This window comes from Tamandua tetradactyla, chromosome 4 (assembly GCF_023851605.1).
Source record: "Tamandua tetradactyla isolate mTamTet1 chromosome 4, mTamTet1.pri, whole genome shotgun sequence".
Taxonomy (NCBI): Eukaryota; Metazoa; Chordata; class Mammalia; order Pilosa; family Myrmecophagidae; genus Tamandua; species Tamandua tetradactyla.
Window position 1 is genome coordinate 116,827,716 of NC_135330.1, and position 23,544 is coordinate 116,851,259.

At 36.3% G+C, this 23,544-nt stretch overlaps 1 protein-coding gene and 1 pseudogene across 8 annotated transcripts in view; one reads left to right on the plus strand and one right to left on the minus strand.

The window, feature by feature from the left end:
* The window catches only part of AKAP11 (A-kinase anchoring protein 11), a 55,623-nt gene that overhangs the window by 17,341 nt on the left and 14,738 nt on the right, over positions 1 to 23,544 (minus strand). For 6 of the 8 annotated variants that reach the window (XM_077158345.1, XM_077158347.1, XM_077158341.1 and 3 more), the window contains 5 exons: positions 13,707 to 13,823; positions 10,968 to 11,015; positions 9,394 to 9,528; positions 7,738 to 8,002; positions 2,622 to 7,140 (listed from right to left, as the gene is read on the minus strand). In XM_077158345.1, coding sequence (XP_077014460.1) covers positions 2,622 to 7,140; positions 7,738 to 8,002; positions 9,394 to 9,528; positions 10,968 to 11,015; positions 13,707 to 13,823 — 5,084 coding nt within the window. Of the gene's footprint in view, positions 1 to 536; positions 1,463 to 2,342; positions 2,436 to 2,621; positions 7,141 to 7,737; positions 8,003 to 9,393; positions 9,529 to 10,967; positions 11,016 to 13,706; positions 13,824 to 19,682; positions 19,749 to 23,544 lie in introns of those variants that run through there. The other 2 variants (XM_077158348.1, XM_077158349.1) reach the window with 2 other exon arrangements.
* LOC143679498 (mitochondrial glutathione transporter SLC25A39 pseudogene) lies at positions 17,518 to 18,529 on the plus strand (annotated as a pseudogene).

A 23,544-nucleotide genomic window follows, 5' to 3' on the forward strand; every position in this document is an offset into this window, starting at 1 on the left:
ATGAATAGCCCCTTCCAATATCAAAAAGTTAGAATAGGCATAGCCCAAATACCTAGAAAGAGTGGGAGAAAGATCAAAGGTGATGGAGTTGAAAAGAGAAGGTAGGGTTAAACAACTGAGTATGAGTGATGAACCAGTATACTGATATTTCTTTTAGTCTCCAGTGTCTTGGAGCAGCTAGAAGTAAAAACCTAAAATTGTGGAATTGTAACCTACACCAAACTCTGAAATCTGGTCTACAACTAGTTGCTGTGGTGTGCTTGGAAATTTGTTGCTTATTTGTATATAATTTTATTTTCCACACACACACACACAAAAGTTTATTCTGATGAGTGCACAGCTATATGATGATCAGTGAAGCACTGATTGTACACTTTGGATGATAACATGGTATGTGAATATATATAAAAAGTATCAATAAAATTGCATTAGAATAAAAAATGGTGAAAAGGGAAAATTTTGTCATGTTATTACGATGAAATTTTTTTAATAATCCATTTTTATTATTAAAATGACTGAAAGACAATGCTAATTTTAGAAATAGAAAATGTAAAAGTAAATGTTACATACTAGAGTCAACTTTTAGTAGTCAGCACTTAGAGAATCCTAGCACAATTACTAAGAAAGGAAGAGAAAGAAGAAAAGAACTACAAAGGTAATGCTTTACCGGCCTTGATTAAAGATTGCAATTGGACAGCTATGCCTTCAGGAAATCTCCAGATGCTTATCTACTCACCTACCCTTGAGTAGGAACAGTCAGAATTCTAATGAATCAACAGCAAAGACATTGCGAGGCCTTCAGGGTAATAATCTCAGAGAAACTCTCATCTAAGGGCGAGACTCCGTTTTCTCCCATGAAGATATTCCCTCCACTTTTGTTTGAGCAAAACTGCTTTACTGTAGGAAGGCCTGGCTGACTATCATTTAACCATTTGAGTTATTAACCATTAATTATGTGTCTATCATTGTATTGGGAACTGGTATATATTCTTTACAAAGAAAATGTGGGTCTAGTACAGAGCCCATGGACTTTTTCTGTATAGGGCTAGACAGTAATATGTTTGTGGGTCATCTGTCTCCGTTACAACTACTAATTCTGCCATACCAGATTTCCTGTTTGGCATGATGGAAATGTTCTGATAATGGATGGTGGTGATGGTAGCACAACACTGTGAACACAGTTAATAGCACTAAATTATATACCTGAATGTGACTAAAAGGGGGAAATGTTAGATTGCATATATGGTAACAGAATAAAAATATCTTTAAAAAAACCATGGAACTATACTACATAAACAGAGAACCCTGAGTAAATCATGAACTATAATAAATAGTGCAAATTATAAAAAATGTGCTATCATTAATTGTAACAAATATTCCACACCAAAGTAAGGTGCTGGTGATGGATGGGGTATGGGAATGCTGTATTTTGTGGATGATTGTTCTGTAAACTGCAACTTCTCTAAGAAAAAAACAAAACAGTCATAGATAATACATAAACAAATGAATGTGGCCATGTTCCCACAAAACTTCACTTACAACCCTGAAATTTGAATTTCACATAATCCTCACATCAAAATCTACTTCTTCTGACTTTTTTCAATTATTAAAAAAAAATGAAAAAAACCTTTCTTAGTTTGCAGATTTGGTCCACGGGCTACAGTTTGCCTCCCCCAGTCTAGCAGAAGGAGGCTGTCTCGTCAAAGCAGAGACCTTCCCAAGTTACCAGAAACCTTCAGAATCTCTCTCTTATACACCCTCAGGAGAATGCTATGGAACAACTGGATTCCAGGGGCCTCACTAAACTGCATTTCTTTTTTATATAATGGATAAGAAAGAAGGCAGTTATTCTGTCATTTTAACAAAAGCTGTTCAAAAAATCTGGGTAATCGTGTGACAATTAAGTTCTAACTCAACTTGAAGGATTTTCTGTTCTCAGAAAGCCTTACAAATATAATTCTGCTAACTAGTAACATTCTGATATATTCTCAAGGAGGAAGAAAGTCAAAAGAAAAATTATAACTGAGCTGTTAGAATGACTGAGCAAGATACAGCTATGAAATGATAAGACGGTATAAGACTATAAGAAAGAACTACCCCCTTAGATTATGGGCCTAACAAAAGAGAGGCAGCGGTAATGGGGGTAGTATTTGAAAGAATTTTTGCATTCTTCCTCAAAGCAGTATGGTTAAACCACCCTCTTCATATGAAAACTTACCTTTGTAAACAGAAAAAAAGAAAACACTGTACGAAAATTTTTAATTCGGAGTAGTAAATTAATGTGGTGATACTCCGCATTTGTTGCATAAAATTCTCCAGATGTTTGATTCAAATTCACCTACTTCAAAGCTGTGTGAACCTGGGTAAATTGTAATTCATTTCTAAACTTCATGTTCCAGCTCTGCAAAGGGATAATACTTTCTCTCAAAAGGTTACTGTGGGAGCAAGTGAGACACAGTAAATGAAAGCCCTATGTGAAGCATGAAACAATACACAAGAGAGAGATTTTTGGTTAATTTAGGGTTAAAAATAAGCATATCTTTCCAAACAGGATCTAGACATACATGACTGAGTATAGCTTTCCATTTCAGCATAAAAGCCAAAAGAAATCTGAAACTTACCTGCCAACAGCATGCCCCAAATTCATCACGGCTGAAGTCACTATTTCTGTTGAAAGGCTTTCAGCAAAGCTAACGCCATCTTGCCCAATTCCACTATCAGCTGCCAGACTGGTACTACTCAGCTCTCGCTCTGCTTTTCCAATAGCTTCGGCAACTATCTTCTCAGCCAGCAATGTCTTCTGATCAAGATTAACATGGATCTGGGGGACGTCAAGGTGGAAAATTCTAGATTTCTTACAGATACTACTAAATTTTGAATTAGAAACTGGCTTACAACCAGCAAATGAATTTTGTCTGAAAAAGTGCTGTGATGAATTTCCAGTGCAATCATGGAGTTCCTTTAGGTTACAATATCGGCAAGCTTGATTTACAAGAGGTGACAACTTTTCTGCATAAGTAATCCTATCTGCAGAGTCTGTGGTCTCAGATACTTGGAAAACTGCAGATTCCAAACTCAGCTCTAAAGTGTCATCCACCACTTTGTCTGCATACTGTTCTATAGCTTGAATGACATTCTCTCCATAACTATATTCACTTAGGCTGTCTGTACTATAGTAAAATCTTTGATTTTGAGAGGGAGGCTGAAGAAACTTGGGAACTCCTGATTCAACATAAGATTTAGTATCTTCATCACATCCGGACTTTTCATAAAGGCAAGAATCTGTTAAAGATTTTGGCAAGCCAACTGCAGACACCGTTAGCTCTTTTTTAACATCTTTTGCTATGCTGTGAGCCAGAGAGGTCGAAAACCTCGACAGTTCAGATAACTCATTTTGATATGTGTCCTGTGTCCTTTCACAACTTTGATTTTTACAAAGGTAGTCTCTACTTCTTGTACTTCGTCTTTTTTTATCTACTTCTTGGTGGTGGTCTTTATTCAAGAACATTAGCAGCTCATTCTTGGATTTCACCTGTGAATCTTGCACAGGGAATGCTCTTGCATTGCACTTCATTTTGACCGTCTTAGCTGCTTCTTGTAATCCCGACTTAATAGATCTATAGGCAAGCCTATTGGCATACTGATCCATTAACAACTCACTATTACCACCTTCCTGTTTCAGTATTTGGATAATGTGGCCTGCATATTCATCGGTCACACTTTCACAGCTGGGATATTTACATGTCAGACCTGACATACAAGAACTTGGTGGTACTGAAAGAACAAATCGATCCACTTCTCTTGGATGTATCACAGCCTCTATATCCAACTTGTTTTCAGATATACAGTTTTGGTCACCTCTTTTGAAACAGAAATCATCAACAGAAGTGTTATCCTTTTGTCTGAAAAGCACGCAATTTCTAAATTTTGCTATTTTCTCAGCTTCTGTAATCACCTCTGCAGCCATATCACCTGCAAAATTCCACAATGTTTGTAAATTTTCATCTGAGCAACTCAAAAAAGGAGATACACTTCTTTGACTTTGCACATCTAAGTAAGAGCTTTTCACCTTGGGTTCTTGAATTACTTTATTATCTAAATGGGAAGCTGCCATTTCTGTCGCAAGAGAAACTATATCTGTAGCTAATTCTTCTGCAAATTGAACTTTCTTTCCTGAGGCCTCCAACTTCACATCCATTTCTAGATGCTCTTCACCTTCACTACTTTCAACTTCTTCTGAAAGAGATCTCATGAGTTTCAGCATAAACTCTTCTTTTTCTATAGTATTTTGTTCATTTTCAGACAAACTACCAATAGATGGGTTGTGAGGTGTCGAAGGTGGTGTGGCAGGGGCAAATTCTTTTGCTAATTCTCCTTTGAGCTTTTTGGTTAACTTCTTAATGTCCCATTCAGAATTAGCCTGGGATGGCACTAGAGGAGTTGATGGAGGTGTATCAGGTATTATATTTCCATCTTTGATCTTCTGTTTATCTTCCACTTGCAAACCATCTACAGAGGGAAACACCGTAGATGAGAGAGTATGTGTATGAGGAAAGGGATTTTCTTGCCCATAATACAAGAGCTCAAGTGCTGTTTTATTCAAAGTATGCTTTTTCACTGGTTTATCCTTAGCAAGTTCCTTCAAATCACACTTCTGAATTGCCATAGTTGAGGAAGGTGGTAGGGTCTCTACAGAAAATCCATGGGCTATGGGACCTTTACATTCTGGAACACAATCTTTTCCTTCTGAAAATGAATAATGAGTTAAGTGATCTTGAGCATCAAGAAATTTGGGGAGCTTTTCCAAGGTCAGCTGTGACTGTTCTCCAGGAATAGGCAAGTCTTCTCTGTTTATCACATTTTTATCTATATGTGGGATCACTGATTTGTTTTTATCTATGGAATGCTTAATAATATATTTAGATAATCGGTCAGCAAACATGTCCTTAGAGCTAGCTTCACTCTGCTGTGCTTGATCACAACGGAAAAGAGGTGTTTCTTCTTCTACTTTTTTGGTTAAATAACCTGTATGGTCATCAACTGTTTTTGTACCTTTGGATGTTGTCATTGACTCCAAGGTTTCATTTACTATTATGTGTACCATTGCTGCAGAAAAATTGCTAATAATTGTAGGACTACTTGTTACTTCTGAAGAACTCTGCATTTCAATATCTTCATTAGCTGGTTTAGGATCATTCTGGTAACCTGGATTGTGTTCTGAGGGTAAACAAATATTTCTGAGACAAGCTACTTCCTTTCCTTTGTCTTTTGTGATAACATTAGCTTGCAGAGAATCACCATTTGCATTACCCTCAGCAGATGACAGATGAGACTTTGCCTGATAGCTATTAGGTGAAATGTGATACGGAAGAAGGGCACTTCCTGCCAAGGGCACTGGTATAGAAGTAACAATCCCAGAAGTACAAAACAAGGCATGCTGTACTGTGTATTCTTTTTTATATTCCTGTGTTGGTTTTGTCACCATAATTGCTTGATTATTAGAAGTAGGGGAAAACATGAAGGTCTGTGTTCCTGGCACTACATTTTCTGCACTCACGTACTTTATGTTATCTGTAGAAACACTAACTGCTGCCTTTGTTGTGAAAGTCACATCGACCTGTGATAGCTCAATGAATGCCTCCTGTATTACAGATTCAGATAAATCTTTTGCATACGACTTCACTACTTTGTCTTCATAGCCAAATGACCAATGCTTTGCAGTTACAGGTGTTGGGGGATATGAAAACTGACATACTTCCATGATTCCTTCAAAAACAAGCTCTTCAGCAAGATCTGCAGCAAACCTAGCAACGGTGTTTGTGAATATCTGCTTCTTTACATACTGCAAATCATTTAAAGCACTTGCTAAAGCTTCACTCACCAAAAAATTAGCCAGACCACTAATGGCACGCTCCTTCAGTGAAAATGCATGCTGTCTTTTCAGTTCATTAAATGCCATCTGTAAAACGGATGATGTCAATTTGATGGCTAAGTGACAGAGCGCATTGGTACATGAAGACACACCTTTCTGTAGGTCTTTAAATGCACTGCCAAAACTTTTTTCCACAAGATCTGCTGCAAATTTCTGAATGCTATCTTTAATCATTAAGGATTTATTTTTAGATTTACTCTTTTGATCAAAGTTTCCATGCTTAGGAGCTGCAGGTTTATTTTCTTCCTTTTGAATGCTATTAACATTTGCCATTGCATTAGTGTGTTGGGCATGAAGAACTGAGCCTAGTACTTCACATGAAACACTATTCGCATAATTCTCATAAGTATAATAAATGGAATCATGATTTTCATGAATCCTATTTCCACCAATATCTGTTTGGCAAAAACATTCAGCTGGAGTACAGCCTCCAAGAGGACTAAACGCAGAGGATCGAATAGGGCTAAATAAACCACTGTCTTCCCCTGATGCCTTCACTGGCCGAGGAGAATCTGGAGCATCACACAGGTTACTGTATGGGGATTCTGGTTTACGAGGAGTTGGTTTTCTGACGTTAGCTGGGAGAGCCGGACAGTCAAACTTGAATTTTTGAGGATTCATAGTTGTGGTGACAGAACATGATTTTTCAAGCTTGTGCCCTTTCTTCTGCAATGACTTCCCTATGACAGGCTCTTTTATAAATGGACAAGAAGTCTCTAAAGTTGGTTCTAGTTCATCAAACTGATCAAAACTGTCAAAAAATTCACTTACTTCTGAGTCTGAATCCTCTATATCATCTTTCATCACAGGAATTTTAGGCAGTTCAAGTTTTGCTTTTAAACTTTTTTGATATCCCTCTTCATCCAAGAAAATAACAGGGCTTGGACTTGAGCATTCTGATTCAGATGAGTAGACTGGAGAAGAAGAAAACAATGTTTTCTGTGGATCACTACCTTGACCTAAAGCATTAGATGACCGATAGAAACTCCTTTGGATCCAAGGCTCAGAAACTGATGTTGTGACTGAAGTTTTCACAGAAGGTGGTTCCTTATGTCCCAGAATATTTACTAAGGAAGCTGAGGATTTAGCCAATGACTTCTGCTTCCCAGAGCTAACCAGAATCCTTAAATCATGAGATTCTAAATGGTGACTGGAAGGAGTCTGGGAAGCAGCATCACACTGGCTCCTTAGTGCAGTAATATTTATTCCTGTAGGAATAGAATAAAATGATTAAGTTATTCTTATATAGAACCTTTGAAAAATTAAATAGGAGGGGAATAAGTTGACTTTAAAAGCATAAAATATTTATTTGTAACATCAGTGCTTTCTAAACTAGGTTGTTAAACAAAAAGATTCCTCCCAAGCCACACATGGAAGCAAAATAAAATAATTTCATTTTCCCCTGACTGGGGATGTCTCTCTATGGAATGTTTAGCATGCTACCCACCCCACCAACCTCATGTGTTAGAAACACTAATATTTTAACTCCTGTAGCTAAAGCTTCTGAAATCTGAACCAAGGCATATTCCAGACACTTAAGGTAATGGGGTAAGGAATATATAAACAGCACTACCTAAGAAAGAACAGAAATTACAAAACTAAAAAAAAAAAAATAAACAGACAACTATGAACTTAAATATCATAAGAAAATTAAATATTAAGTCAATCAAGAAAAAGGTTATAATGCTAAAATGGAATCAAATTTCAAAATAACTTTTAATAGAACAAGTATGCATTAAAACTTTCAAAACTGAACTTCAAACTTGAATCCCCTATTTTAAGAAAAAGGCTAGTAGAAAACAAACCATCAATATGTGGCTTTGAAGTCTCTTCTTCTTCTAAGTGCTCAAATGCAGTGACAAAGTCATCCTCTATAGAAGACACTGATTGATTAGTATCATCATCATCTTCATTAGTGGGCTCAAGGTGGCGCTTCTGACGCAAGTATGTTTCCAGGGTGTATCTTATACCAGTAGCATATTTACTCAAAAGACTAAATATAAAATCAATTCTGAGTCTTGGTAATGTAGGCGACACTCTCATGACACAAAGCATTCCAGAATGATGACTCTTGGGGAATATGACAGACGACAAAAGTGATTTTAATTTCAAATACAAAACATAACGTCTAGAAGTGAAGTCTAAAGATAAGACAATCTTAAAAAAACGAGAAATGTATGCATCCCAGAGGATCCCTGGCTTTGTAAAATTTCCTTCTTTTCTTTGTCCTCATTCTACATCTCTCACTTCTCAATCTTTCTTTCTCCCATCTTCCTCTTATCTAGGTGTTCAAACTCTACCCATTCTATCTCCTTAAATCTCACCATTCCCTATCTATTCCTACTCCTTTGGTAATTACGTTTTCCTGTGTTATTGTACAGCACTACAATACTCCTTATTTACTCTTTCTCTTATCTTGCCAACTAGGTTGCAAATTGCTTGAGGGTAGAAACCAGGTTATATTTTATATTTGTATTCCACTTTCCTACAGCTTTCAGCATGATGCTACCTTTCTCTCCTATCATAATAAAGCAAGTGTCCCTTCTTTTACCTAAATTTCCTTAAGTATTACATCTTTATAATGTTCACAACTTTGATTAGAAATACAAGTCACCAGATTATTTTCCACATTTATTATCCCAAAAATGCAAATACTGACAAAAGATTTGATTTAAAACTTAGAAACCAAATACAAAAGTTAATTACAGCTTACATCCTAGAAAATAAAGCCAAATAAATTTGAATGAAGAATATAATGAAGGAAATGAGGCAAAGAGTTCTACTTTTATCTGTAGCCCTCATAATGAATACAGCATTCATTTATACCTAGACTAATGATATAATTTGGACCTGCTGGTTCAACTGTGAATGATTTACCTCCTAAAATGCAAAGCATTTTTCTCTGATGTGTTATCAACATAATCATATTAAATAAGCAATAAACGTTAAATGTTTTACAACTAACCACCTGCCCTGAAAATAACACTCAAGTTTTGAAAGAAAGAACGTATTCCAAGGTGTCCACTCTACACGGATTTCTTTTCACCAGAAATTTAGTTGAAGTACATTTTCTAAAACTTTTGCACAGTATTTACATAAATGTGAAATTGCCAAAAAAGGGGAAAAATCCTTAAAGTTTACACCAAAATAGAATTTCAAGAAATTCAGAAATAATGAAATTTCAGAAAAAACATTAATGCCTACTTGGATATCATTTAATGAACTTCACACATGGAAAATCCAATTTTAAGTTATGACCAAAATTATTCTATTTTTCAATAAGTTCAATGCTCCATAAGATAAGTTCCTTATGAATCGTATTTTCTTAAGATAGCATTAAAAAAAGTGAGACAAAGAAAATTTCACCCAAGGCTTTACAGGTTTAATGCTTTGCACCAAATGTCATTATAAAATCTGCTATGAAGCTCATTCAAAAATTAGAAAGGATGTATAAAAGTTACCTGATTTAGAAGACTATTGTTCATTTCTGATGAGCTATTTATATCCTTCATACAAATAATTTCATTCTCATTTAGACTGCAGAAATGGAGTGAATTCAGAAGATCTGGAAGTTCCAAAGAAACTGCAGCTAAATCCTAATTTAAAATAATAACAAAATAAATAACACCATAGAATGAGTTTTGTTAAGGTTTTTTATAATGTGGGCCCTATATAAAATCAGAAAGCTACTGATAAACACATGTAATTGTTAACATATATAGTTTAATCAATTTTTAAAGAAAAACATAAAATGTATTAAAATAATTTAAAACTGGATCTTCCTATATAGCCTTTTAAACCATATAGCTACTAAATTAACAAAAATTCTACGTGGTTCCTCACACACCCTAACAATTAGAATTTATTAAACATTTTTAGCAAATGTCAACCTGCATTCCTTAGGTTTAAACTGAAAATTTTCATACAAGATTCTTGGCTATAAACTGTACTTCTTCAGCGCTTATGTTTTAGCTTTTTAAAATGAAAAGTTCAGTTTTCTGCCTTTCCTCTCCAAAGTGTTACATCAGATTTTAACTTAAATTTTTATAAAGATATACTAGAGAGAGAAATATCTCATATTTTTTTGTATTTGCTTGCTCTTTTTATGTAAACATTTTACTCAGTTAAAGAATTACCAAAGCCTTTGACCCTCATAGAGTACTTTCCTTTATAAACATAGTTTTATCAGTAAGTTACACTTAAAGAGGAAGGAGAGTATTAGAAAATACTTTGGAACACTTCTCTTTCCAGTCTTATGTTCTCAGAAGTATGTTTTTTGCTTTTACCGTCCAAACTATTACAAGGCCACAATCAAGACAGACAGCAGAGTTTCCATTCACAATCACCTGATATGCTAGTCAGAAGGAACTAAATAATGTTGTTTCTTCCTGTTAGAAGCTTTACGGTTGCAAAGGGAAGCACAAGGCAATCGCAGATTCTTCAAGTAGCAGCACAAAGCACAAAAAGTAAGCCTACCACTGGGACGTAGCTTCTACTACTCTTAACGTAACTGCAGAGATTTCTTTCCTGATTCTAATTTCAAGTATTAGCTCCTCTGTAAATACTAACCTAAATCAAACAGACTAAAACTTTAGTGTTGGCTACTTGCTGTTTATATATTTTATCTCTGAAACTCAACTTTATCTCAAATAAAATATAAGAACTTTTATTATTGAAGTCAGATTATAAAAACCATCTAAATAGAAAACAAATCCAACAGTCTATATTATGCATAGAATGGAAAGAAAGTCCATTCAGTCTACAGTTTGCAACCTTTTCAGGTAACCAACTTTTGTGGTTTTCTAATCTAAAACTGCTTTCCATAACAACAATCCTCAAATAAAAATGCTAAAAGTGAGAATGTTCAAAAGCACACTCAAATGGTAACCTCAAAAGGCCAACTTTTAACTTTAAACAGGAATAGTATCAGAAGAGTTTAGGGTAAACTTGGAGCTACAGAGGTAAATTTTCATGCTCTCAAAACCTGTTGCAAATAACTTTTTATGGTCTTTTTCAGTTAATAAATTATCCATACCTGTATATGAGCAGCATCTGTTTCTTCATTGAAACCTAAGAATGTGACCTGAATTTAAAAAGCAATAAAATTCTATTAATTTGAGTGTTGAATTCTAGTCTCAGTCCAATTTTTGACACAGCTAAAAGATACAAAGCACAAAAAGCATAAAAATGCTGACTAAAGTCTTGGATTATCAGGATAGTAATTTTCTCAAAGATGATCAAAAATGACCAAAGATCTGGCTCCATAATGCAGCTGTTGAGCCTCCCCTACCATTCACCTCATTAGCAAGTGCAATCAATTCTACCTCCAAAACATATTTCAGATGTACTCACTTCTCTTCATTCCCACTGCCACCACTTCTTACCTGCACTACTAAAATCCTCCCCCACCTGATGTCCAGGAATTGTCAGGTCACTTCCTTGTCGAGACTTTCGCTGCTTTCCAGTGTAAAGTCCTAACTGAGACTCCAACGTGCTGAGTTAGCTGGTGCCTTTCCATGTTCCCATACTTTCTTGTCTAAGAGGCACACACGGGCCTCCTTTTGGGTCTGGGGAATGCCAGGTACTTTTCTGCCTCAGGCCTTTGCAGTAATGCCCCCTGCCTGGATCTCTCTTCCTTTGATGTCCACGTGCCCAGCTCCTCTTTGTCCTTCAAATTTCAACATAATGTCACCTATACAGAGAGGCTTTTCTTGAGTAGACCCCACCACTACCATCACAGACTATCTCCTATTGACTCTCTGTGATATCATCATCTAATTCCTTAAATGCCTTTATATAGATTACTTTGCAAGAGTTTATAAATATTAAATTTTTAAAGAATATCTAATGCCATGAGGAAACGTCAAATTAGTAAGTAAATTAAAGGTCAAGTTAGGAAAATATATAATGCGTGTACAATTTTGACATTATGCACATAAACACACACAAAATAAAATTGGAAAGCAATACACCAAACTATAATCAGTGATTAAGTAGATGTTGGAGTTACAGGTGATACTAGTTTTTTCTACTCCACACCCCCACCCACTCAAATTCGTAAAATTAATGATAGGCATTCTTTTACAGATGTTCAGATTTTTTTATTTTTCTACAAGGTATTATGTACTAATTCTATAGTTTTAAAAGTGTTATTTAAAAAATTATATTATTTTTATATCTTGGTATGATAGTAAAAAGTGTTTTCCTGAAGACAGAATAGCAAACTGTCAGAACTGTCTACTAAGCAAGTAATTATTGTGGTTAAGAGATACAACACAAGTTGATAGCAAAACGGATGATCTAATTCTCAAAGAATCAGGGCATAAACAGCTTAGCTAAAATTTATAACGTCACTGAATATCCTTTTGATCTCTTTCTGATGATCCAACCGTAAGTCAAAATCTTTATTTACCCTGGAATCTTTGTTCTGATCAGTCACTGTTACTGCCTCACAGACACAGCCTGCCTCATCTATAAAAACTAAGACAATATGAGAAAAATTAATACGACTTCCCTCCCATGGTTGAGAGGTTTAATTACATAATGTAGAATAAAGTGTACATAATAGGCAGTCAATGTTGTTAATTTCCTTCCCTCTTTAAAAAAGATACTTTGAGATGTACACACCCTAAAGTGGAACAGAAATGCCGTCTATTCTTTCGAGTTTCCTTTTACTGAATACAAAAGAAAAAAAAAAAAGAAAAGAAAAGCTGACATGGAATTTTGAAAATGCCAGTAAGAGTTTTATTTTTCCCATTTAGCAAGGAAGGCCTTGCCAAGGAATGTGGATTCTCAAAGATACTATGTAAGCAGCCAGAGAGATATGGGCTGGAAAATTGTTTGAGGGCAAAAGAACACAGAAGACTGTCACACATGGGAACAACTGAGTAGATTAAGAGGGGCTTTGCTTTACTAAAATAAAGTGAAAAGGAATAACATAGAAGATAATGCTGAAGAGCCACAGAAATTGAGCTGACACAAAAGGCTCCAGTCATAGAACACTACAGGCCTAACGGCCGCCGAGCTCTTTTCCTATGGAACTGTTAACTACAGTTTCTCGGGAAGACAAAAGGAAAATCACTCACAAAACAGGAATAATCAAGATTTTTAATGCGAGCACTCATTTCAAAAGAAAATGTTTAACTTAACATATTCATCAGCTTTGAGCTGTAACAACCTGAGACCATATATATCTCTCTTATTTAATAACATAAATGTGCTAACCATGGATTATTAGAGAAAAAACCTTCTTTTTATAGTGGTTAGCTCAAATAAAGAATGGAAAATATTAAACATAGCAGAGAAAGAGGTGAGCAAGTTGCACATCTTATTAAAACTTGGTGTCAAGTAACAGAATAAATATCTTAATTTCCAAGATAAGTTTTTTACTACTTTTTAAACTTTGAATCAAAGCACTGAATTCAAAGAGTCCAGAAAACTAACAATAACTCAAAAAACTAAATAAGAAATAAACATATATTTCATTTTTCAGAATAGAAAAAACAGTGTTAAAGTGCCAGCTGTTGAATAAAGTAGCAATCTTCTAATACAGTGCTATATGTCCACTGAGTAGTCAATAATCCTTATGCACTTAATTAAACATGTTCACTATAATAAATTAAGGTAATTATGCTATTTAGCAGATTAAGAATGACTTTACTTTTAATACATTAATTGGTAAAGATTTAAGCTTTTTAAAAGTAAATCATTTAGTCCTTCAAAGATGCACACTGCATTTTTTTTAGGAAAGGATTAGAAAGCCATAATGTCAAACCTCAGTTATACTGGCATGTTCATCCTGCTTTAAGTAGTCCTCTGCTGATACACTGCATAATTCCTTCTCACTCTGTAATAAAGATTTTACAGACTGGAACACATCTTCACTAAAACTCTGAAAGAAAAGATAATCTTTATTTAATTCTAAAACAATAAAAGACCCTGGAGATACTTCAGTTTTAGGTGGAGAGTCACTGATTTTCCAGTTAATATTAACTTGGTGCCTCTTCATATCATATGCAGAACTCAATACAAATGAGAAGGAAAAAAAAGGTTTATATACTGTTGCCACATGCTCAAAACACACACCAGAGCCTAGCTACTCAACTTACAAGAGGACCAGGTAGGCCCTCACTCTTGACTCACTTATTCTTAAACAGGCTGGATATTTAATTTCCAAGTTGCTGGCAGAACAGAAGCAATTATTTATATGAAGGGTGAGAAGATCTGGGAGCTACAGCAGTGTGCCAACAATAGCAATTATCCTGCGACAAAATTAGAGAAAGATAAGAGAATAACCCAAACTAAGGTTTTCCAAGGGTCTTAAGGGCAGCTGTATAGGATGAAAATGAGGGAGGGCATTTGACATGGGTGGGAGGGATACAAGAACAAATGAACAGAAGTTACAGAAAAAAACAGTGAGTAGAAGAGTTAGACATAAATAGAACATTAATTTTCTTCTACCTTATTCCACTTTCACTGATTTATTGATTCACTTTTCCATCAGAAATATTCCTGGCTCCTAATCTTTCCCTGTGGATGTCCTGCCCATCCCAAGACCCTGAAGATTTTTCCCATCCCTTAGTCATAAGAAATCTCTCTATAGGTTCTACTGCATTATTTGCAAACTTAATCTATGTTGTAACATACTATAATTATTGTACTCATACAAATTTGTCTTTCCCCGCCCATTAGAGTAAATTATTCAGGTCAGACACCATATTTTACTCATTTTGTCATGCTAGATTTCAATACCTTACATACTGGAGGGATTCAACAAATGCTTGCTGATATTAATAAACTAAAAATTAAAGGAAACATTCAGTCTAAGAGAAAACAGATACAAATATGGAATCAAAGAAATTAAAAAAAAGTTTAATTACGTTAAATTTGAATTTAAACTATCAACATGAACTCTTAAATATATCCTACCTTTTTCCAGTCTTAGAAGCAACCACCTTCTATTACAATGAACATATATATATATATACAGCACACAAATTTTGGTTTTTAAATACCATTCTCAATTAAAAAGAAACAGAACTTCTTGGAAAAATGGCTGCTTCCAGGTCTGAGACAGAGAAAGTACGAAGAGTCCGCAGCAACTTACTGCGCCAGAATGCAAACAAGTATTTAAAGACTAGTTTCAAAACAGTATAGGAGGTGTGCGCGTGCGTGCGAGCGTCCGCCTGTGTGCCAGAGCGCGCGTCCACACAGACACCGCCCCGCGCCGTGCTTCCCCGTTCCGCTGCGGGTCTGCACGCACGGCGGTTGACACTCTAATTTGACGAAGAGTGGAAGTATGGGATAAGAATGAAAGTTGTCTCTTCCTTCTGAAGAAAAATTTAAGAGCTGGTAAGGGAAGAGCCGCACCATTAGGCAGGAGTTGCGAAGGACCTGGTTCACTAAAAATAATCCTGTTCATGTGCTGTAAGAGAGATCTTGGAACCAGGACTTTATCAGGTAGATCTAGTCAGGACTTCACCCCAGAACTTTGCGGCCAAGTGAAAAGACACTGGATAGAATGGATTTCAGATTTGCTAGTCATTCCAGGAAAACAGAAAATGAACCTGCTACAGGAGTCACTATCATTTGAAGATTTATCTGTGGCTTTCACTCAGAAGGAATGGCAGCTATTGGATCTCTATCAGATGTCATGTTGGAGAGAACAATAGTAGTCTAGCATCACAGGGGTTTGAAGTTATGAAACCAGATGTGATCTTCAAGTTGGAGCAAGAAGAGGCATGGATGGGGATGGAGAAATTCCAGTTTAGACTTTTCAGAAAGCATCTTGAAAACCGGGACTGTTATTAGTCAATACAATTTTTGCAGCTGAAGCTGTAATATTTAAATTTGTTTGCCCTCGGTGGCTGTGTTTTCCACCACTTGGAGAAGCATACAAAAAAAAAAACAGCATATGAGTCAACTTGAAGGGTACCCACTGACCAAATATGGGACAATTTTGGCATCAAAGACAATAAAAAAGTTAAATAAAGAAAATTACTGAATTTTTATAAAAATCTATGAATCCATTAAACCAGAAAGAAAAAGATGGAGGGGAAGAGAAAAGTTCTAATTTACACAAGAATGACAGCTGACAAAATAGAGATAAAATGACAAAATTAGGAAATCCCATTTGTAATCTCCAATGTAATAACAGATTGAGGAAAGGATTGTCAGTGTATCCTAAAACCACTGAATACCCAGTGACTCCTGGGGAACGGGATACTCGCAGTTTCAAAGTGCCATCCTACAGCTCACTTATTAGTCATATAAATTATAGATTATGTGCCTTTATCAATATGTACCTCCTGATCTGATACAGTGGAATGAACATGTCATCACCTTTGAGGTGTTCCTGCTGAATCCAGGGAAAAACAGATGAACCAAGAATATTGGGGGTATTCTATGGAAAAACTAGCCTGAACTCGTTCAAAGACTGAACATCATGAGAAAAAGAATCAGGCAATGAGAATGGTTTCGTTTGGGGAGACCAAAGAGACAATAGCCAAATGTAGTGCATGAACCTTGGCTGGATCCTAGACAAGGAGGGCAAGAGAAAAACTTACAGAGCCATCTGAGACAATTAGGGAAATCTGCTTAGGGATTTTATGCTAGATGATGTTACTGAATTAATGGTGTTCTTAGGGGTGGTAATGGTGCTCAGGTTCTTGAGTGATACATGCTAACACATTCAGATATGAAGTACAATAATGTCTGCAGCTGATCTTCATATAGCTTGCCAGGAATGGAGTGGGTATGGAAAGATGTTAACAGAAGGTGAATCTAAAGGAAGAATACATGGGGTGGGCATTGTATTGTTTGTTTACTTTACCCAACTGTTCTGTGGGCTTGAAAGTATAGAAAATCTTTTTAAAATGCTTTTTTTCATTAGTTGTTTTCATTCTAACACACAAATATGAAAACACATGAAATGTGAAATCTGAACTTGTATTATTGATGTAAGCTAATGACAATGTTGGAGCACAGGCACTGCTGATACCCACATCTTGGGTTCTTTGGAGAAGCAGCCAATTCCCGGTATAGGAAAGGGAAAGTAGAAGGTGAAACTGATCATCCTGTCATACCAGAAAACAAGGAAGGACTCAAAGAATTATAAGCCTAAGACAAAAAACAAACAACGGGGCACTGCTTTAGAGGAGCTCCCAGAGATGGAGTTTCATGTGAGCAACTTTAAATAAATATATAAATGTGAATAAATTAATAAACATAAATAGATGACTGTAAAATATAGAATTTAAAAATCTATCAATTCAGAGCAATACAAATTTTAAAACAAACAAATAAATAAAAGAAGGGGGAAATAAACTCATTTGCTACCACTAGAGTTAACTATTACAACTCTTTAATCTGAAAATTGGTAATTAAAGGGTATTTACCCTGCCTTTATAAGATACGTTATAGTTCATTCAAGATTGATAAGGATGTTCTTTAAGAAGAATATCAGCATGTGCCTTGCCATGTGGCAGAGGAGCCAAGCATCCAAGACTGGCAGCCAGTCTTCGGGAAGAACTCATGGCCTTGACAATGTCTTGATTTGGACATTTTCTCAGCCTCAAACTAACTGAAACAACCAGGACGGAGGGGGCATTAGCCCCCTCAAACAAGCAGTGCCCTCAGGCGCTGGGGCTGTGATCACCTCCCTCTTCATGACACCCCTGGATATGGTGAAGGTGCGCTGGCAGTCTCTTGTGTTCCTCAGTGGCCAGTAAACTGATACCCCTCTCCAGACTCTACAGCCTCTCCTACAATAAGTGGAAGTGCCTCCTGTACTGCACTGGTGTCCTGGAGACCCTGTACCTGTGCCCAAATGGTACCAGTTGTGCCACTTGGTTTCAGGACCTCACCTGCTTCACAAGTACCATGAATGCCTTTGTGAAGACTGTGAGGCACGAGGTCACCCAGACCCTGTAGAGCGGCCTCCCGGCCACCCTAGCGATTACTGTGCCAGCCACTGCCATCTACTCCACTGCAAATGATCAACTCAAAGCCTTCCAGCACCCATGGTGACTGGCACTGGCCTGCCTGGGCACTGTGACTGTGATCAGCCACCTGGAGCTGATGGAGACAAAGCTGCAAGCTCAGTATGTGCCATAGCGTGAGCTGGACAGCTGTGCACGGGCTGCAGTGGCTCGGGGTGGCTGCCACTCCCTGTGGCCAGGCTGGGGTCCCACTGCCCTGAGAGATGTGCTCTTTTCAGCCCTGTACTGGTTCAATTATGAGCTGGTGAACTGCTTGGCTTACTGTGTTTTCAGGCCAAAGGACCAGATATCTGTTGCGCATCAGTTTTTTGGCTCAGGGATGGTGGCAGACATCCTGACTCTACTTTTTGATGTGGTGAAGACAATGCCAGGTCACACGGGGAATGGAGGAAGTCATGCAAGTGACACCCCCATGTGCCGACTCCACCTGGCTGCTGCTGCTGAGGATCTGGGCTGAGTTGGGCACCAGGGCCTCTTCACAGGCTTTCTCCCAAGGATCATCAAGACCATCCCCTTGTGTGCCATCACGATCAGCACTTATGAGTTCAGCAAAAGTTTCTTCCAGAGGCTCAACGAAGAGTGTCCTCAGGGCCCTTGAAGGAGCAAAGGATAAGGACCCCATCTCTTCCAGGGATGAGGCGAGGGGTTAGGGGGAGACTGAGCCAAGTGCCTTTTCCTTAGCACTGAAGGGAGGGGTCTTGTTCCCTTCCCCCTAACCATAAGCCCCAGAGATAGGGGCTGCTATCCCTCTGAGCCCCTCTGGTCCTCCTCTTTTCCTGCTGCTCTCCAACCCCAAGGATTATCACTCCCACCAGTGAGTTTAAGACCAAGTTTGCTAATCCCCCCTTTGTTTACCTATAGCTGGGCCTGCCCAGAGGAGCCAAAAATCCTGGGCCTGTTTCTGTCACCACCCTATCCGTTAATTCCTTAAATCTAAAGATGCTAAAAGAAGAAGAAGAAGAAGAAGAAGATCAGCTAATAAATGTAAAAGGAATGACAGAATTACAAAAATCACCATTTTGCAATTCCCATGCAACAAGGACTCAGACAAGAGTCATGAAGGGATGCCATGAACATTAAGTGAAAAGTTCCTGAAAACATGGGATATCTGTTATGGCCAAAGTATCATCTCATTCATCTGTTGCCCTAAAAATAGGGGAAAACACACTTTTACAACAGAGATCTCTGACACGGTTACTACCTTAATCAAATATTCAATTTTAGCACTACTGAGTGTAGGAAAACCTGAAATTTTCCTCATAACATCCTGTAAGGTATTCTGGCCAAAAATGTTTAACTTGAATCCAATCAAGCCCTTACATCTTATTTCCAATTTATATTAATTAAAAAAAGAAAGGAACAAGTTAAATAGGACCATGAGAAAACAACCAGACAAATCTAGAATGTGGGACATTATATAAGAAACTGGCCTTGTGGACTCAAGAAGTTAGATTTGAATTTAAAAAAAAAAAAAGGAGGCTATTTCAGGCCAAAAGAAATGAAAAAAATGTTAAAAGTCTTAACTGCCAAAGTCAATGAAGAACCTAAACCCTAAATTGGATCCAAAAGTGAATAGTGGGGATAGGGAGGGACTATAAAAGTCATTTTAGGGATAAAAGAAGAAATTTGAGTCTTACTGAGTATTAAATATTAGAGAATTCTTGTTTATTTTCTTGGCTGTGGTAATGGTATAATTGTTGGGTGGGAGGATGTAGTTAATCCTATGTTAAAGTGTTCTGGGGGGAAGAGACATTTCTGACTGTAGCTTTCAAATAATTCTGTGAAAAAGTAAATACACACATACAAAGCAATTATGATAAAATCTTAACTACTGAATATAGGAGGAAGGTTATATGTGGGTGTACTATGCTTTTAACTTTTCTACAAACTTAAAAATTTTTATAGTAAAATAAAAAAATTATTATTTTTTTTATTACAGCTATTTTTTATTTTCATAAAATGTAATTCCCTATGAAATTGCAATCTCTATCTTTCACACAAAGTAGAGTAAAATTTAGAGAATTCAAGTATACCTTTCAATTTCCATATTAACCAACAAGGAACTTTTCGTCAATCAGTTGTACCATGTAAAGGCATTGAAGGTGATGTCTTCATATGTGTGTGTGTGTGTTATAGACATATATATAAGCAGTATATAATACTTAGATTTATATACTTTAAGCTAAAAGGATTTCCAAGGATTCAAGTGAATTCAAATCAAACCTTTATTGAGTACCTAATATGTATAATGTGTAACAAAAGACACTGAAATGATGATAAAAGTATGATATTTAAGCTACCACCTACTTCCTTGATCTCAGACCATATATTGGCAAATTCAAGTCATATAGGTAGATAATATCATGCTTGCAGAACATGACCATCATCTCACTAATACATATATACATATATATACATATTTTTTTTTGCATGGGCAGACACTCACTACTATATTTTACAAATATATCACTCAGTTATAATTTAAAGAAATCCATTTTAATTAATTTAAAGTTATGGGTCCAATTGTTCATCCGATAAAAAGTACAATAAATACACTACAGTTTCCAAAAAAGTAGAAACAGAGAAAACAGTTTTTATTGTACCTTTTTTTTTTTTTTTTTTTTTTTTTTTTAAAGGAAAGACAGAGAGAAGGAAGGAAGGATAGAAGGAAGGAAGGAAGGAAGAAAGGGAAACATTTTTAAACATTTTCTTGTTTTATTGTATTCTGTTTCTCCGTTTTTGTTACATGGGCTGGGGCCGGGAATCGAACCGAGGTCCTCCGGCATAGCAGGCAAGCACTTTGCCCGCTGAGCCACCGCGGCCCGCCCTGTACCTTTTTTTAAATTAAAAAGTAGATCCATTAAATTTAAAGGTATGTCACTTAAAAACATATTGAGCACATTACTTAAAAATGCAATTAACACAAATTTATATATTTTGCAGCTTTGCAGACCCTATACATTTGGAAGCCATTCTCTGAGTTAGAATCAGTGGTCAAATCCATAAATTTTTTTTTTTTTTTTTGACTGAAGACTGTTATAACTTTATTTCCAAAGTGGAATCCCTTCCTGGGCTTGTGATGGAAGGAGGCGTTTGGTCCCAAATCTGTAATATGTTTTTTAGCTCTCTGAAGAAATGACTTACTTCTTAGATGAAAAAGCAGGCCTCAAGGTTATAGGAACACTTCAAATTAGAAGTTGGAAAGAAGATCAGTAAAGGAAACAGGAGTTATCATAAAGGAAAGCAAAAACTAACAAAAGAAATCAAAGATCATTTTAACATACAAGAATTGGTCAACTATATCATACAATGTAGAAGATGAGGCTAGAAAAAGGATTAACAAAGACTACTAAACCTTTCCATTATCTACTTCCTCCTTCTTTCTTTAAAGTAATGCCTTGAAAGTTTTAACTTGGGCATATGTTTGACCAATTAAAGACTACATTTTCCAGCTTCCTTTGCAGCAAGATTTAGCCAGGTGCCTAATCCAGGCCGAAAGAATGTGAGCAGAAGTTAATGTGTGCAATTTTTGCAACTTTTCCTTAAAGAAAAATGTTACTAACCCTGTACTTCCTCTCTTTCCCCTTCCCATAGGCTAGAACTCAGTTGCAGATGACCCAAATTTCAGCCACACAGTTACTCCAGAAATAACACTCTAGTAAATGTTTTGGCAACATGACTGAAGAAACTTGGGCCTTCAATATATGTTGTGGAAAGGAGCTGCCCCTCCACCATGTACTACTCTCCACTAGACCAGAACATAACAGAAAAATAAGCTTCTATCTTGTTTGGGCCTCTGTATTTTGGGATGTCTATTTTAGCAGCCATATGTGTGCTGTAACAAATATAAGCATTCGCTAGAACTTTTAAAATATTTTTATTTTTTTGATGAGACTTCAAAAAGTTACGAAGGAAAATGGAGAAGCGGAAACAACATGGCACTAAAAGAAAGGATAAAAAAATATGAATGGTAGATCATAGTGAAAAGACAGTCAAGCAAGAGGGGTTTGGAATTTTTTTTAAGTTCTTTTTGTTGTTGATTTAGATTAAAAAGGAAACATAAGAATGTTTGAAGGCAAACGGAAAAAAGCCTGGAAAAAGTGAATGGCAAAGATTATGGGTACTAGTTCAGAGAAAGCTTCATGGAGGCCAAATAAAGGAGAATTAACAACAGTCATTCAATGTCTAACGCCAAATACCAAGGTAGATGCTGGAGATACAAAAATTAATAATTTGACTCCTGCCTCCAAGGAACTCACATTATACTAGAGAAACCAGATACAAATAATGCAATATAGTGTGACAAGTGCCATAATATCAAGTGCATGACATTTTATTATATCACTTTATAATATCAAGTGGTTGAGTCAAAGAAGGTTTCACACAGGTTGATATTCTTGAGCTGATCAATAAGGTAGGAGTAGATGCTCACAAGATGTAATTTTAGATAAAAAGAACAATGCACACAAAGACAAAATGTCAAAAAAATGGAAGGGTAACCAAATTAAGAGAAGAAGAAGGAAGTTTTGTCCTCAGACTTAAAAGAAGAAAGGATCAAGAATCATGTAATTTAGCAAACTTACTGCCTTCCCCCTCGCTACATGAGACATGACTCTTAGGGGTGTAAACCTTCCTGGCAACATGGGAAAGAAATCCTAGAATGAGCTGACTATATATGTAGAATGGAATGATCGTATGTTAAGAATGTTTGTGTTTCTTTCTTGCCATATTTTTTTTAAAAATTAAAAATTAATAAAAAAAATTTTTTTAAATAAAAAGGTGGTAGCTATATAATGCGTAAGAATAACCTCCAGGATAACATCTCAACTCTGTATGGAATCTCTCAGTCATTGACACTTTATTTTGTCTCATTTCTCTCTTCCCACTTTTGGTGGAGAAGGTTCTCTCAATCCCTTGATGCTGAGTCTTAACTCATTCTAGGGTTTTTCTCAATCCCTTGATGCTGAGTTTCAGCTCATTCTAGGATTTCTGTCCCACATTGCCAGGAAGGTCCACACCCTTGGGAGTCACGTCCCACGAGCTACCACCTTTTTAGTTAAGGTATATTGGAAAGCTGGAGGGAAGTGCCTGAAAATGTAGAGCTGTGTTCCAGTAGCCATGTTTCTTGAAGATGACTGTATAATGATATAGCTTTTGCAGTGTGATTGTGTGATTGTAAAAACCTTGTGTCTGATGCTCCTTTTATCTACGGTATGGGCAGATGAGTAAAACATATGGATTAAAAATAAATAATAGGGGGAACAAATGTTAAAATAAATTTAGTAGACTGAAATGCTAATTATCAATGAAAGGGACTGGTAAGGGGTATAGAAAAAATAGGGGAAGCAAAGGCTAAAATATATTAGGTAGATGGAAATAATAGCAGTCAATGAGAGGGAGGGGTAAGGGCTATGGTATATATGAATTTTTTTCTTTTTTCTTTTTATTTCTTTTTCTGAATTGATGCAAGTGTTCTGAAAAATGATCCTGGTGATGAATATACAACTTATGTGATGATATTGCGAGTTATTGATTATATACCAAGAATAGAATGATCATATGGTAATAATATTCGTGGTTGCATGTTGTTATGTTTAAAAAAAATTTTTAAAT